This window comes from Bos grunniens, chromosome 23 (assembly GCF_055505025.1).
Source record: "Bos grunniens cultivar Pamir isolate PY7600 chromosome 23, Bosgru_T2T1.0, whole genome shotgun sequence".
NCBI classification, from domain to species: domain Eukaryota; kingdom Metazoa; phylum Chordata; class Mammalia; order Artiodactyla; family Bovidae; genus Bos; species Bos grunniens.
In genome coordinates this window covers 50,822,638-50,838,986 of record NC_141187.1, presented here as the reverse complement: position 1 = coordinate 50,838,986, position 16,349 = coordinate 50,822,638, and the positions used below count along the sequence as shown (strand labels likewise).

Below are 16,349 nucleotides of genomic sequence, written 5' to 3'. Positions count from 1 at the left end.
ACTGTCAGGCAGGGTCTCTGAGGGCCAGCCTGTCCCTCACTGTGACTGCCGTGGGCGGCGCCTGCACCGCTGTCTGCTCTGCAGGCCGGGCGTCGGGCTGCAACAGGGCGCTCTGAAGCCTCACTTGGTTTCTTCCCCTTGTTCCGAGCAGACTGCCCAAGGGTCGCGTACTTTCCTCAGATAACTTGTCTCTAATCAACTCTCAAATCATCTGGTGGGTTTCTGAATAATCCTTTTTTTTTTTAAGTCATTCTCTATTTTACTGCTATCCGCTTCACTCTTAGACTGAGTTTTTAAAGGTTATATCCCCAAGATAACGTTGAGCTTTTTCATGACTGTGTGTCTTTCAAGTGTGTTCTTATAATCCTACGTGGGCAATTTAATTAGGGTGAAGTGTATGTGTGTGTGGGTGGGTGGGTGCGCGCACACGCGCATGCAGATGCAGGGGCTATTGAGTACCTGTTCTGTGTGAGCTACCATTTTATATGCTGGTACAGGGGGAGGGTTCAGGCTTGGAGAGTTTAAGTCACTGGCCTGAGGTCACACAGCTGTTGGGTGGTCATGGCAGGACTTAAAGGAGACACAGCAGCTTTTGCATTGCTTCATATCTTGCAGAAAAACCAAATCAAATCTGGGTGTTGGCTGTTTCTCCCCCTCCCTGCCATGAAGTGTGCATGCTAAGTCAATTCAGTCATGTCCGACTGTTTGCGACCCCATGGCTGTAGCCCGCCAGGCTCTGTCCATGGGATTCTCCAGGCAAGAATACTGGAATGGGTTGCCATGCCCTCCTCCAGGGGATCTTCCTGACCTAGGGATCGAACCCAGGTCTCTTGCATTGCAGCCAGATTCTTTACCGTCTGAGCCACCAGGGAAGCCCAGATTATAACACACATACATATAAAATACATACTTTAGACACCTGTATAGGAAACTGTAAATGAAGAACAGTATAGGCTAAAGCTTGAGCTATAATTGATCCAGGATGATCCATGTATAATATGCTTCTGAATCACATGAATCCCTCATATGACTTTTTAAAAAATCACTTGTCCGTTGTTTAAGCTTTCTGATTAATTGGAGTTAAGGGCTAAGGATGGTTTACTCCAAGATAGAACTCTTACTCTGAACAAATTATTTTCACTTGAAAAGCCTTTTGGAATATCTGAAGTCGTTCCTTCCCCATCTAAAGCAGTCACTGAGAGTTGGTTTATAATATATCCTGCCTTTGCCCCTGCGTGTAGAATCTAACCTAGCACCTCAGGAAGAACGGAAGAAAATTTTTTTAAATGTCAAAAAAAAAGAAAAAAATAGAACTTCCTCCTTTGCATCTTCCTCCAGCTTCTGTCGCCGACCTTGGATGCCTGCCCTCCAGGGCGAGATACGAGAGTAAATTTGCACAGTTGTGAACAACTTAAAAGCAGCCAGTTCCTGAAGGCCTGGACCGTGCCGGTGCTCGTCACTCAAGAGGCCAGCACAGGAAGATGGGCCCGCGGGTAAACGCATCGGGTACCCCGAGCCCCCCGCGGCCCAGTCACGTCTTCAGAGGGCTCTCTGCATCCTCGCGACAGTTGCTCTCAGCAGCCTGGACAGGCGCGTTCACTCTGACCTTGCTTGGGTCTCACCCTGCAGAGCATCTCAACCTGAGCTTGACTTCCTCCCAGGGAGATGGTACTGAAGGCAATGCCGTTATGAGCTCAGAGCATAGGCTTTAGGGGAAAAGGCTTGATGAGTGGCTTTTTAGAGAAATATTTTAGACTAATGAACGAAACAAATAGCTCCACTCTAAGAAGAACTCTCAGCTCCCTTATGATCTACCTTCATGCACACACAAATTTTCTTCCAGGAATGGGGAGCAAGTGTCCATGGGTGAGACAAAGAACCGAAGTAATAACCCAGCTTTGATCAAAACTCTTGTGTTACAGCGTTCCCTCTGAAAATGATTTCTAATCAGTGAGCACTTCCACAGCGTGCTCAGGAGTAATTACCTTACATGTGTTTCCTCTGAGCTCTGATTAGAAGCAAGATGTGAGATCAGAGGGGCAGAAGAGGAAGGTAAGAAGGGAAAATCTCACCCAGGCGCTGAAATGCCCAGGTTGAGGGCTGTTTCATAAGCTCGTGCCCCGCGTAGGGATGTCAACCTCCATTCACCCTCGTCCCGCTGCCAGTGAACACATGCCCACTCTTTGGGGCAGTGTTGACGATGTAACGATGGCCACTGAGGCAGGGCGACCAGCTGGCTCCAGTGAAAGCGTTTGTTCTGGCAGCACACAGACGTGTGGGCTGCTAAACCCTCTTCTCGCCCTGTGTCCTGGTGGTCAGGGCTCAGTTTTCAGCACGGACTGCTAGGTGCAGACTCTCTAGCCCACACGGTAGTTGAACCTGGGCTTCGTTAGTCCAAGAAGGGACCCAGGGGCCCGGGAAGGGAGGTCAAAGACTGGGAACGATTCTGCCTGTGAAAGAAAGGCACAGCAAGAGGTGGCGAGGGCCAGTGGGTGGTGGGGTCACTGGGGTGGCGAGGACTACGTAGGGTCTGTGCAGGCAAGAGGAGGTCTGTGACCCCCAGCACTTGCTGGATGGGAACGAGTTCCTAGACTCTTGAGGATGTGTGACGAGGGGCTTCCCTGGGGTCCAATGTTGAAGACTTCGCCCTTCTGGTGCAGGGGGTGCGGTTTTGAGCCCTGGTTGGGAAGCTAAGATCCCACATGCCTCATGGCCAAAAAACAAAAAACCCATAGAACAGAAGCAGTATTGTAACAAATTCAGTAAAAGACTTAAAAAAATGGTTCAAATAAAAAAAATAATTTAAAAAAGAATATGTGAGGAAAATATAATAAAAACACGTGCACAGGGAAGAGCAGAAGCCTTCTTTATGGCGAGAGTCTGACCGTGAGGTAGTGCCCGGGAAGAGAAGGCTGTCCCGTTGGCCGACGAGACCGGAGCCCTCAGCCCTGTGTCACAGGAGAGCCCCCCGTGGCTGCCCTTCCCTCCCCTGAGAGGGGCCAGCTGTGCGCTTTAGCCCTGCTCTCAGGTGGCTGGCAGGATGTCAGCAGGGTGGCCTCTGTGAGCTTGGCTGTTCAGCCACATGATTCCCTTGAAAGCACCCTCTCCAGGCGGCACCCTCCCCAGAGAGGAGCTTGGAGGTGCCAGCGTCTGATCTTCCAGTTTTAAACCCAGCGTCAATGGCTTGCTCACGTGATGACCTGCATTCCCACTCCCAGTAGGTAATGATACAGTTTTAAAATTTTTTACCTTCTGCAAAAGGACTGAAAGAAGCTGATATGAATGGCAGGTTTATTTTAGTGACTGGTTCCCTGAATATGTTTACCAATGGGAATAGCTGCAAACTCAGGTCCTCTTAATGAAAACAGACTCAACAGACTCTCTGCTGACTCAGCTCTTAGGGCTCTGAAGCAGTGCGTGTTAGGCACAGAACAGCCCCTTTCTGAACATCTTTGCATTAAAAACCGACTTGGCTAAGGTACCCTCCCCACCTTCGAAGACGCTTCAGTTCTCAGATTCTCCTGCAGACCTTTCACCCATGAGTAAATATTAACTGAGAGAGTGGAGGGCAGTCATCCTGCCTCTGCTGTAGGACGGGGGGCTGCCCTCTATACCACATATATATACATACTATGCATATGTAGACGGGGGCTGCCCTCTATACACACGTGTATATATGTGTATATATATATATATATATACACACATCCTGTACATATGTAGATGGGGGGCTACACTCTATACACATGTATATGTATATATATGCCATACATATGTAGACGGGGGCTGCCCTCTATCAGATCAGATCAGATCAGTTGCTCAGTCGTGTCCGACTCTTTGCAACCCCATGAATTGCGCGCAGCACGCCAGGCCTCCCTGTCCATCACCAACTCCCAGAATTCACTCAGACTCATGTCCATCGAGTCAGTGATGCCATCTAGCCATCTCATCCTCTGTCGTCCTCTTCTCCTCTTGCCCCCAATCCCTCCCAGCATCAGAGTCTTTTCCAATGAGTCAACTCTTCGCATGAGGTGGCCAAAGTACTGGAGTTTCAGCTTTAGCATCATTCCTTCCAAAGAACACCCAGGGCTGATCTCCTTCAGAATGGACTGGTTGGATCTCCTTGCAGTCCAAGGGACTCTCAAGAGTCTTCTCCAACACCACAGTTCAAAAGCATCAATTCTTCGGCGCTCAGCCTTCTTCACAGTCCAACTCTCACATCCATACATGACCACAGGAAAAACCATAGCCTTGACTAGCCGGACCTTTGTTGGCAAAGTAATGTCTCTGCTTTTGAATATGCTATCTAGGTTGGTCATAACTTTCCTTCCAAGGAGTAAGCGTCTTTTAATTTCATGGCTGCAGTCACCATCTGCAGTGATTTTGGAGCCCCCCAAAATAAAGTCTGACACTGTCTCCACTGTTTCCCCATCTATTTCCCATGAAGTGATGGGACTGGATGCCATGATCTTCGTTTTCTGAATGTTGAGCTTTAAGCCAACTTTTTCACTCTCCACTTTCACCTTCATCAAGAGGCTTTTTAGTTCCTCTTCACTTTCTGCCATAAGGGTAGTGTCATCTGCATATCTGAGGTTAATGATATTTCTCCTGGCAATCTTGATTCCAGCTTCTGTTTCTTCCAGTCCAGTGTTTCTCACGATGTACTCTGCATATAAGTTAAATAAACAGGGTGACAATATACAGCCTTGACGTACTCCTTTTCCTATTTGGAACCATTCTGTTGTTCCATGTCCAGTTCTAACTGTTGCTTCCTGACCTGCATACAGATTTCTCAAGAGGCAGATCAGGTGGTCTGGTATTCCCATCTCTTTCAGAATTTTCCACAGTTTATTGTGATCCACACAGTCAAAGGCTTTGGCATAGTCAATAAAGCAGAAATAGATGTTTTTCTGGAACTTTCTTGCTTTTTCCATCATCTGGTGGATGTTGGCAATTTGATCTCTGGTTCCTCTGCCTTTTCTAAAACCAGCTTGAACATCAGGAAGTTCACGGTTCACATATTGCTGAAGCCTGGCTTGGAGAATTTTAAGCATTACTTTACTAGTGTGTGAGATGAGTGAGATTGTGTGGTAGTTTGAGCATTCTTTGGCATTGCCTTTCTTTGGGATTGGAATGAAAACTGACCTTTTCCAGTCCTGTGGGCACTGCTGAGTTTTCCAAATTTGCTGGCATATTGAGTGCAGCACTTTCACAGCATCATCTTTCAGGATTTGGAATAGCTCAACTGGAATTCCATCACCTCCACTAGCTTTGTTTGTAGTGATGCTTCCTAAGGCCCACTTGACTTCCCATTCCAGGATGTCTGGCTCTAGGTCAGTGATCACACCATTGTGATTATCTCGGTCACGAAGATCTTTTTTGTACAGTTCTTCTGTGTATTCCTGCCACCTCTTCTTAATATCTTCTGCTTCTTTTAGGTCCATACCATTTCTGTCTTTTATTGAGCCCTTCTTTGCATGAAATGTTCCCTTGGTATCTCTAATTTTCTTGAAGAGATCTCTAGTCTTTCCCATTCTGTTGTTTACCTCTATTTCTTAGACGGGGGCTGCCCTCTATACCACATATATATACATACTATGCATATGTAGACGGGGGCTGCCGTGTGTACCACATACATATACCAACTATGCATATGTAGAGGCTTCCCTGGTGGCTCAGATGGTAAAGCGTCTGACCGCAATGCAGGAGACCACTGCCCTCTGTACACACATATATATTTATATACATACTATGCATGTGTAGACGGGGGCTGCCCTCTATACCACATATGTATATATATGTACATACATACTGCACATATGTAGATGGGGGGCTGCCTGGGGTGCCCCTCCCCTCTCGCAGGCTCAGATGAAACAGCCAGAATGGGCTGTTACGTCCAAGGGGGAATCTGGCCAAGGCTCTGGGCCAGTGCGTCTGTTGATATGTTAGATTTATTCAATTAGAGCCACAAGCAAAGGAACCTGAGTTGTGGGGTTGATTTGAATAATGCCTCAGAGGAGGAGTGTGTAAAGCCATTAGGAAGCCCCAGGGGAGGAGGAGGGCGGACCAGGCTCCTCCAGGGTCCCCACACAGCCCCCGTGCTCCAGCCCGCTTTGCCTGTCCATCCCGGGGGACCAGGGTCCCAGCCGGACGGCAGACGTGCCTTTTGTTCAGGGCCAGGGCATCATTTTCCTGCTTCACCATCCTCTGACATCTCCTCCACGGGTGTGAACCTGCAGCAGAAAGGAAGCTGGCGGCTGTGGAGGCTTTCAAGTCGGAGGGGCCCTGAGACCCCGGGGGATTTGGTCCTGTCAGATCGGCCCTTTGTCTCGGCACATGTGCGTCTGGCACAGAGGGCTGCATAGAATTGATCTGATGCTTTAAAAAATCAGCGCGTGTGAAGTATTGGAACTAACTGCCTGGCCTCACACGTTACCGTTGGCTGTAGGATTAACAAACCACGCAGTGCCACAAAGAGCCTTTTCTGGGCTCTCATTTTTAGCGCCCCGTGGCCTTTGATCTTTTCACACTTCATTCAAAGCGTGAGGCGTCTTCAGCATGTTTTTTACGCACCAGCTGAAGGAGGGTCGGGAATAGGTCGTTGCAAGGAGGCTGTCCTGTTCTCAGGTCCACCTGGTCCAAAGCCTCGTGGTTTGGTGGATTGATATGAGGGGGAGTTCTCATGCAGAGTAGCAGTGGGGAGACACGGGTAAGAGCGGGAAGGTTTTCTCGGAGTTGCCTGATGCCCTTAATTCTGAATTTTAATGTCACGCTTACGTCCACGGCCTCTCGCTGTCCTCAGAACATGTTCCCTATGCTACGCTCTGCTAAGTCACTTCAGTCGTGTCCGACTCTGTGTGACCCCATAGACGGCAGCCACCAGGCTCCCCCGTCCCTGGGATTCTCCAGGCAAGAACACTGGAGTAGGTTGCCATTTCCTTCTCCAGTGCATGAAAGTGAAAAGTGAAAGTGAAGTCGCTCAGTCGTCTCCGACTCCTAGCGACCCCATGGACTGCAGCCCACCAGGCTCCTCCATCCGTGGGACTCTCCAGGCAAGAGTACTGGAGTGGGGTGCCATTGCCTTCTCCGAACGTGTTCCCTGCTGCCCTACAAATGGGGGCTACAGCGTCGCGAGGAGACTTAGGTTAGGGACGGATACGTCTGGCTGCAGGGGCACAGCCATCACCAGCCGTGTGGCCCTGGACACGTCCCTGAACCCTGAGAATCCGCTTCCTGGCTCTGAAGTGGAGGTGGGGTCTTCTGTCTCCCTGTCCACTCCAGCCTTTCCAGGGTGCCTCTGCTCTAGGGAAGAGGAAGTCTTTACCTAGGAGGGGTTGGATTATGAATCTGTTTACTAAACTCGGTACGGTGTTCCTGGCCCCCTGTAAACACATTCAGCAGAGATGCCTCTGGAGAGGCGAGGGAGCCTCCACGTGTCCTCTGCTTGTGGTCAGCACTGGCAAATCTGATAGGTAGGTACCGTGCAGTGAAGATATGGACCCCGATGTACTTTGGTTTGGTTTGGTTTGCTGTGTTCCTCACCCACAGTAGGAAGGGTACAGGCAGCTACTCTTTTACCCAGGAGGGTCTTCACCCTCATCCCATTCCAAGCAGGACTGTAGTCCCACCTCTTGTTTCCTCCTTGCTGGTCGGGACCAAGGGCTTCTTCTTCACCCATGGTGGCTCAGACAGTAAAGAATCTGCCTGCAATGCAGGAGTCCTGGGTGTGATCCGTGGGTTGGGTTGGGAAGATCCCCTGGAGAGAAGGGAATGGAAACCCACTGCAGTATTCTTGCCTGGAGAATCCCCTGGACAGAGGAGCCTGGCGGGGTACAGTCCATGGGGTTATAAAGAGTCGGACACAGCTGAGCGACTAACAGTGTTAATGTTTGTACCCTTAGCAGAGTGTTCAGCACCTAGCATGTCATCATAGTGTATTGGTTGACTGCCTTGGTTCAAAGTAAGCCAAGAAGATGAGAAGGAATATTTGAAATTTAACACAGTCCTCAAAATAAAATGGAATTGTCACAGGTAGGAAAGACAGAGCGTGCGTCCGTTTGCCAGCCTGGCCTGCACGCGTGCTGACTAGGGTTAGACCTTTTAGCACTTGATCAATCACCTCTGATTTCTGCATCACCATGAGAAACGTGTGCCGTTCTGTCCCACTTACCCAGATCACGCCTCCTTCGTTCAGAACGTTAGGAAGCTGGTCCCTGTACCTGAGGCAGGACACGTGAGTCCAGCAGAACAGCAGTGGGTTCAGGGTGAAGTCTGATGTTTCCCTGTGTGAGGAGCGGGTGGGGAGGTGGTGGGGAGAACAGAAGCGTGCGCTCCAGCCTCCATGGAACCACCAGGGATGGTGCCTGCGCATCACGTGTGACCCAAACAGACCGCCAGGGTCCCCCCGTCCCCACCTTTTGGCCACTCCTGCAGTTAGCTCGTGAGCTGATGGTTAAGAGCTTGAAGTGGGGAGCCAGACAGCCTGGGTTCAGATCACAGCCGTCTGGGGAGGCTCCTCTTGGCGGGGCGGGGGCAGGGGGGTGGTGCAGGGTTCCTGAGGCAGGGCCCCGCCTTCCCTCCCAGGCAGGGGGTCGTCCACAGGCTGCAGTGCGAGAGCAGGGCTTGGGGTTGCCAACAAGGGTCCCTGCTTCGTGAGGGCCAGACCTCCCTCACCTACTTCTGATCATTTCTTTCTTAATCTTTGACTTCCCCCCCACCCCACTCCCGTCTTTCTTTTTTCTGTCTCTCTGCCCCTCAAAGAATTCAAATCCTTTTAGGTTAGATTTGGGGGTTTTCTTTACCTGACTCTATTTGAGGTATATCATTCAGGTCCGCTACCGTTTAATAATTTTCTTTATGGCATTGTTTTGGTTGTTATATGGAAGTAGTCTTCATGAGCATGTTTAGTGTCCAAACTAACACCGAGGCATTACTTTGGGGATAAGATCTTGGTCCTTCCCTGCCCCATCCCTGGGCCCACACGGCCCCTGGCCCTCAGCGGGTACCAGCCCATCCCTGCTGAGGGGATATGTGCTGCATAAAATAACACTGTGCTGTAGATTCATGATGCCTGTGGGTTTGTAGTCAGGGCTGGGATTTCGGAGCACCTCATTATTCCGTTTCAACAGTCTTATTACAAAATGTCTTACAAAACCACCAGAGCGCACCGCGTCCCGGTTTGTCAGAGGGTCAGCTGCTGTCGCTGCGGCGGTGCTCGGCAAGCCTCCTTGAATTAACCAGTCCTGCGGAGTTCTGGCTGATGTGGAAAGGTATGTGGTTAGCATCTATTTGTTCTGTGCATGCATCTCTCAACCATGCTCTCCATCTATTTTAAGGAATGTTTCTTTGGGTGCTGTGTTGTTTTTTTTTTTTTTTCTATTTATGTCTTCAGCATAAAAATATAAATAGATCATTTATCTCCGGTATCCTTCAAGTGGCTTGCATCATCTCATGCTCTTACATAACCGAAGTTTCTGTCCCCGGGACACATCATTTGGGAGATTTGAGTGGTTGGAAACGGCCTAGGAACACGAAGGCCAGCCTCCAGGGACCTGAGGCTCCCTGCGGGGCCTGCGCTGTGCCTGCCGGCTCCCCGGCTCCCTTCCTGATAACGCCGTATGGGATACCTGTGCCGTTCACCCCACCTGGCACCTGGCCTCAGACCATTTAAAGATAGAGCTGAGTTTTGCTCATTCTTGGATCCTCCACAAAGTCTAACACACACCCCTCGGGACTTGCGTGGCTGTCCAGCGACTAAGACCCCATGTTCCCGATGCAGAGGGCCCGGGTTCAGTCTTACCTGCCGCAACTGAAGAGCCCAAGGGCTGCAACTGAGACCCAGTGCGGCCAGATACCTTTTTTTTTAAGTGTAGCTCTACTCTCTGAACGTAGTTGATGCTTTGATAAGGCCATAGTTGTTGATGCTAGTTGATGCTTTGAGAAGGCCATTGCCTTCTCCGGATGCTTTGATAAGTCGTCAGTAAATTTGTGGCATAAAGGTTTTTTCTAATTGAGGTATAATTGACATACAGCATTATGTTAGTCTCAGGTGTAACCCGACAGTGATTCCATGTTGGTGTATATTGCAGAACGATCACTGCAGTAAAACCAGTTCACATCCGTCGTCATATGTAGTTACATTTTTCTCTTGTGCATAAACATTTCTTGAACGTGGTAATAGCAGGAAAAATAAAATATGAGGTATGCACTGTGCCTATGTATGCGTATTGTAATTAATATGTCACATACATTATCTCATTTAAACCAACAGCATCTCCATAAAGCGTGTGCATGACTATTACTAACACCATGTTGTGGATGAGAAAGCCAGGCTGGAGAGCTTTCATAACTTGCCCAAGTCCACACGAAGAGCTGAGATCTGAACACCAGGCTGCGTGACTCTAGAGCCCGTGCTCGTAGCCGCTCGCTGTAGAGAAGGGCTTGACCTGCTTGCGACCCGCAGAACAAGGTCATCACACGGTGTCTGGGGTTGATCAGTGATGACCGTCGGCGATGAGACCTGAAAGTGTCCCTATCCTGCCATTCTGGTTTGGTTAAAAAAAAAATAAAAATGTCTTCTCAGACATTTTCTGAGAAGGCGTTTTTTTTGAATTCCCAGAAGCCTTGATCGCTGGAAGAGGATACAGTCAGCATCCTGACTATTAGGCAAGTCCCCCGGCCCCCACCACTGGAACCTCCCTTCCCTGTTAGTAGCCCCTGCAAACTGAGGGCAGAGGGCAGAGCCTGGTCTGTGGGTGGGATTCAGGGGCGACAGTGAGGGGCTTTCAGGACCAGGCGTGGAATGGGAAGTGGTGACAGGAGACACGGAGAGCCAGCTGGATCTCCCCGGGCTGGGGTTTGCATGCTGCTGCCAATTTCGGGGGGCGGTAGTCCAGCACAGGGGCCCCGTGCCCCCGGGGGTGTGGCAAGCTCTCCTGCAGAGGCTGGGGCCTCAGGGTCAGGCAGACCTGATATTGGGTTCTTATCCTTTTCGTCCTGGGTCCGTGACCTTCGACACATGACTCACCCTCTCCTGGTGCACCAGTCACCTTTCGTAAGGAATAAAGTTAATAGGCTTTTGACTAAAGGTGGCAGATTGAACACAAGCATTAGCCTCGGTTACCTCTCAGGATGTTCTGACAGTAACAGTAAAGAGTTTGGGGTTTTTGGGTTTTTTTTTTTTTATGAGGCATAAATTAATCAAGGACCAGGTGAATGGGGCAGGGGTGGGGGACACATCAGCAAATGTAAATTTGGGAGCTGATCAAGCATGCGAGCTGGAGACTCCAGGAGCCCACCGGAGGACTGTGCTGGGGGCCGCTGCCTTTCACAACAAGCCTGCAGAAATATTTGACTCTTCAAATATATGCAGATAAAAATAACAACCAAATTTCAGAAAGGAAGATCTGCAAGACTGTTATAAAATAGTTCCCTCTTCCTAGGAATTCAATAAGTGTTCAGTTCAGTTCTGTTCAGTCACTCAGTCGTGTCTGACTCTTTGCGACCCCATGAATCGCAGCACGCCAGGCCTCCCTGTCCATCACCAACTCCCAGAGTTCATTCAAACTCACGTCCACCGAGTCGGTGATGCCATCCAGCCATCTCATCCTCTGTCGTCCCCTTGTCCTCTTGCCCCCAATCCCTCCCAGCATCAGAGTCTTTTCCAATGAGTCAACTCTTTGCATGACGTGGCCAAAGTATTGGAGTTTCATCTTCAGCATCAGTCCTTCCAATGAACACCCAGGACTGATCTCCTTCAGAATGGACTGGTTGGATCTCCTTGCAGTCCAAGGGACTCTCAAGAGTCTTCTCCAACACCACAATTCAAAAGCATCAATTCTTCGGCACTCAGCTTTCTTCACAGTCCAACTCTCACATCCATACATGACCACTGGAAAAACCATAGCTTTGACTAGATGGACCTTTGTTGGCAGAGTAACGCCTCTGCTTTTGAATATGCCATCTGTGTTAGTTTTCCTTTCTCCTTCAAGGCTCCCCTCATGTACAAAGGTCACCGCGTGGCCGTGTTGACTGACTGCTTTCCTCAGCGTCGTCCAGCCACCCATCGGCCCTTTCGTTGTCTGTCACTGACGTCCAGCAAAGAAGAGGACAGTGGGGGACGCTGTGGACAGAGGCTTCTGATCTGTGCTTGTTGACGCCTTTGGGCCTCGTGGGGCACCTGGACTGAGGCAGTGGTGGCCGGACCCAGGGCGTAGCTGGCATGCTTAGAGGAACCTCCGGCCTTGGTGGGAAGAGCGTTAGAAGCACCTCGCTGCATGTGAGGATCTAGCATCCAGGGTGCTTCCTGATTGGTGGGAACAGACCAGCCTCCCCCAGTCGGTAAGGAGATGGTGGCCCCAGAGGTCCTAACAGGTTCTTTTGGGGCCCCTCAATCTGGGGCAAGAGGCGCCCACCCTGAGAGGTAGAGTTTGGGTTTGTGTGTGTGTGCAGGAGAGAGACCAAACGTGTATATTTATAAAGCAGGCCATATGCCACTTACTGAACATGCCTTGTATTTTTGTCTCTGCTTGCTTCAGAGATAGGGAAGGCCGGCTAATCAGTCAGTCTAGGCATGCATCTGTGTCTATTCACATACATCTCAGTTGCCTCAGTTGTGTCCAAGTCTTTGCGACCCCATGAACTGTAGTCCGCCAGGCTCCTCTGTCCATGGGATTCTCCAAGAATACTAGAGTGGGTTGCCATGTCCTTCTCCAAGAGACCTTCCCAACCCAGGGATCAAACCCGAGTCTTCTGAATTGCAGGTGGATTCTTTACCAGCTGAGCTACCAGGGAAGCCTAATGTCAAAGCGTATATATTGATGAATCGGTTGAAGAACTGCTGCCTGCATCTTCTGAGATGAGAGCCTTTGTCTAAAGGAGGGCCCAGAGCTTAGGTCCCCCGGCCACACAGGAGTGCAGGGTCGCCTGGGGCTGTGAAAGGCTGTTTCCCCTTGGCTGCACTGATGGGGTCTCCCAGTCAAGCTCAGAAGAGGCAATGGCATCGGAAACTGGATGTGAGAATCCTTAAATATCCGCCCTCCTGACAGAAGCTCCCTGGGGCCTGGAGCTTTTCACCATGAGGATCGGATAAGTGGCTTCTGTAGAGCTGGCCCTGAAGTTGTGCTGTTTGGGAGTCCTTGGCCCCTGGAAATGAGGTTCTGGCTACAGAGGGGCTTGGGTGTATTTGTGCCCTGTCAGGATTCACACGCTTTCAGCTGCGTGAAGCCTGAACCGCATTAAGGTTTTTTTAAAACCGGAGAATACTGAAAGCGAGCATGGCCATTTTCAAAGTTTGATGTTCACAATTGTATATAGCTGTCGGTCTTTAGTAAAAGTTTACATTATGATCATTAGCTTAACAGGCTTAGTGTCAAGTTGTGGTTAAGAGGGTGGGTTTGGAGGCGGGCTGCCTGAGTTCAGATCTGCGTGTCACCACTTATGAGCCGTGGTGCCCATCTCTCAGTGTCTGTACCTGAGAGATGAGGAATGAACGCCAGCAGTGTCTGCCTCAGTGCTGTTGTGATGATCACGTAGATTAACACACGGAAGCACTTAGGAGGGTGCCTGGCACAAAATAAGCACTCAGTCAACATGGGTGGTTGGGCTTCCCCAGCGGTGCTAGTGGAAAAGAACCCGCACCCGATGCAGGAGACATAAGAGACGCGCATTCGATCCCTGGGTGGGGAAGATCCCCTGGAGAAGGAAATGGCAACCCGCTCCAGTATCCTTGCCTGGAGAATCCCATGGACAGAGGAGCCTGGCGGGCTACAGTCCATGGGGTGGCAAAGAGTCAGGCATGACTGAAGCGACTTACCATGCACGCAAACACGGGTGATTATCACTGTTGCTAAGGTCTCACTCTGTAGGGACTGGAAGTATTAATGCATTTTTTGAAAGATTTTTGTCCCCAGTAATTAAAAACCAAAAAAGCATAAAAGGTGGAGACTTGAAGGGGGTGAGGCACTGAACTGCGTTTCACTTCAGTGCTTCTCTACTGCACGCTTGCTTCCTTGACAAGTGCTTAGTACGGGCTTTGTTGTCAGAGCCAAGGTGGCGTTTACATGGTATAAACTGGAGGGAAGTTGCCGAGAATTTTGCATTAAAGAGCTCAGTTTTTCCAGATTGAGATAGATACATTGTTAGCCAAATACATGACTGGAATTTCTGCCACAAATTTTCAAGAGATGCATTTCGGGAAAAATCAAACATTTCCTCCCCTAAGATAAAACCGGGTTATTAGATAATTTTAAATTCATGTCACATTGTTTACTCATCCTTCTCAGAGATGCTGATTATATCAATATTTTATATATGTTCACATCCAGCTTCAGATCGGGGTTATTTTTTATTTGAATTACTGCCCCCTGAGCTGCCAAGTTACTTGGCTCTGATGCTCACCCCTGTTTTGTAATTGTTCCTGATAATGGTTTGCAATATACTGGGAGACTTCCATGCAGATTGCCCGTATTAGGCTACAGTTCCTTGACCTTTACCCTGATCCTTGGGAGCAGTGCCTGCTAGGATTAGTAGTGGGCAGGATTGCTGACGTAGCTTGTGATTCACTGTGATCAGTACACTCGCTTAGGCCCAGGCTGTCCCCGGCCCTTCACTTGTTCGGACAGTTGATAGCAGGTTCATTAGATGCTCAAGGTAGAGCAATCATGTCATCGTACTGTAGCATTTCACCCCTGAGGCCTTAGAGCCCTAAAGACAAGGCTTTTCCAGCCAGTACCAACCCTGATAGTTAGTCCAAGAGCTGGGATTGGACTTGGATCCATTTAGTAACTAAATTAAAGGGGTTGTGATCACTCACAGCCACTCAGCACAAAGACAGATAAAATCACGTCCACTCAGCACGAAGGCCAAAAGCCCTGCCATCCTCGGGGAACACACAGCTTAGAGAGGTGACGGTCAGGTAAACAGGTAATTACAGAACTGAGCTGTCCGCCTCCTCTCCACTAACGTGTCCCGGGTCGGGGTCATGCAGTTAGCCAGTAGATGCTGTTTCAGTCCCTCGATGCAGTTGTCAAGTAGGCATCTTTGTTCTTGATGCCTGTCTTTCCGCTTATCCAATCATTTCTTCTTCTGTGAGTCATTCGTCAAAGAACACTCCGGTGCCTGAGCTGTGCTGGGCACCAGCCTTTCTTCGGTGCCACGTGCCCAAGGGAGAGAATCAGGTCCTTGCCTTCAAGTGATTTATCGTCTAGTTGAAGGAGACAGGCATGTGAAGAACCGAGAACAGAGACGTGTCTAAGGACCTGTGATGTGACTAAGAATGACACAGTGCATCAAAGACAGCACTTCTGCCGGGGACCAGCCCCGGCTGATCCAGGGTACTCGAAGGAGAGACGGCGTCGGCGAGGGTCAGGATACGATAGTTTCAATTAGATATTAATTAGAGATATAAAGAGTGATAGAATGAGGATAGCTCAGTAGGAAAATTCAGTGGAGAAAAGAGGCTGAGTAGCTTGGTTTACGCGGGAGACCAATAAAACTTCAAGACAAGACGCTTGCACCACTTACGTAGGCCGCAGGCGTCCTTCCGTTCTCCCGAAGGAGAGGAGACACTGAGGCCTCCCCGGTCGGATCTTAGAAGCCCAGGCAAAATTAGTAAGCATGGTGGGTTCCACGCTCCAGATGGAGACTCAACCAGAGTGAGAGAGAGAGCGACATGGGGAGACCAGTATTTCGAGAAACTGATCCCAATTCTTTATTTTCCAGAGTCTGTTTTTATACACTGAGATGTTATACAAAAGTCACGTGGGGACAGCAGTCCTGACTTTTATTAAAGTCAGGTGCTTCACACAAATGTATACAGAGGTCTTAGGGGTGTTACATCATCTTCTGGCCAGGGGGGCCTGCTGACAATTTACGACCCTCTCCTTGTGATAGCGGTCAGTCAGTCAGGACACTTATTTCTCCAGGGCTGATTATTCTCAAAACAGACGCCACCCAAATAAAGTTACATTCCTACAGGGTGAGGGTGTAGTGGGTTTTAGTTAAGGAAAGAATTTACTTAGCCTAAGGTCTAACGTGATTAATATCAAAGGTTAATACTTATTTCTTCTATATATTCATTAATGTGTGTAAGGGCAGGGGATGTGGAGACTTAGCAACAAACATTGGCTCAACAAATGAAAAACCCTTCACCAACACAATTTCCAATCAGCCCATTATACTTATACTAATAGTTTTCTAACTTCTCTAAAGAACCTGTTTTTAGAGGGTTTAAAGCATCTTGTGCCTCTCACGGTTGGGAGGCTGTGAGCAATCACATGTGGCTGGACGAGCCTGTCAGGCAGGCTAGAGAACCTTCAGAGGAGTTTGTAGGTTAAAACACTCTTATCACG

The 16,349-nt window shown here is 49.3% G+C and overlaps 1 protein-coding gene across 31 annotated transcripts in view; it reads left to right on the top strand.

The window, feature by feature from the left end:
• Positions 1 to 16,349, top strand: part of FARS2 (phenylalanyl-tRNA synthetase 2, mitochondrial) — a 310,200-nt gene that overhangs the window by 208,825 nt on the left and 85,026 nt on the right. For 5 of the 31 annotated variants that reach the window (XM_086370383.1, XM_086370375.1, XM_086370399.1 and 2 more), the window contains one exon: positions 9,161 to 9,269. The exons of 22 other annotated variants lie outside the window; for them this stretch is intronic. In XM_086370383.1, the coding sequence (XP_086226509.1) occupies positions 9,161 to 9,236 (76 nt within the window). In that variant the 3' untranslated portion in view covers positions 9,237 to 9,269. Of the gene's footprint in view, positions 1 to 1,338; positions 2,053 to 9,160; positions 9,270 to 10,270; positions 10,584 to 16,349 lie in introns of those variants that run through there. 4 more of the 31 variants (XM_086370376.1, XM_086370397.1, XR_015152577.1 and 1 more) reach the window with 3 other exon arrangements.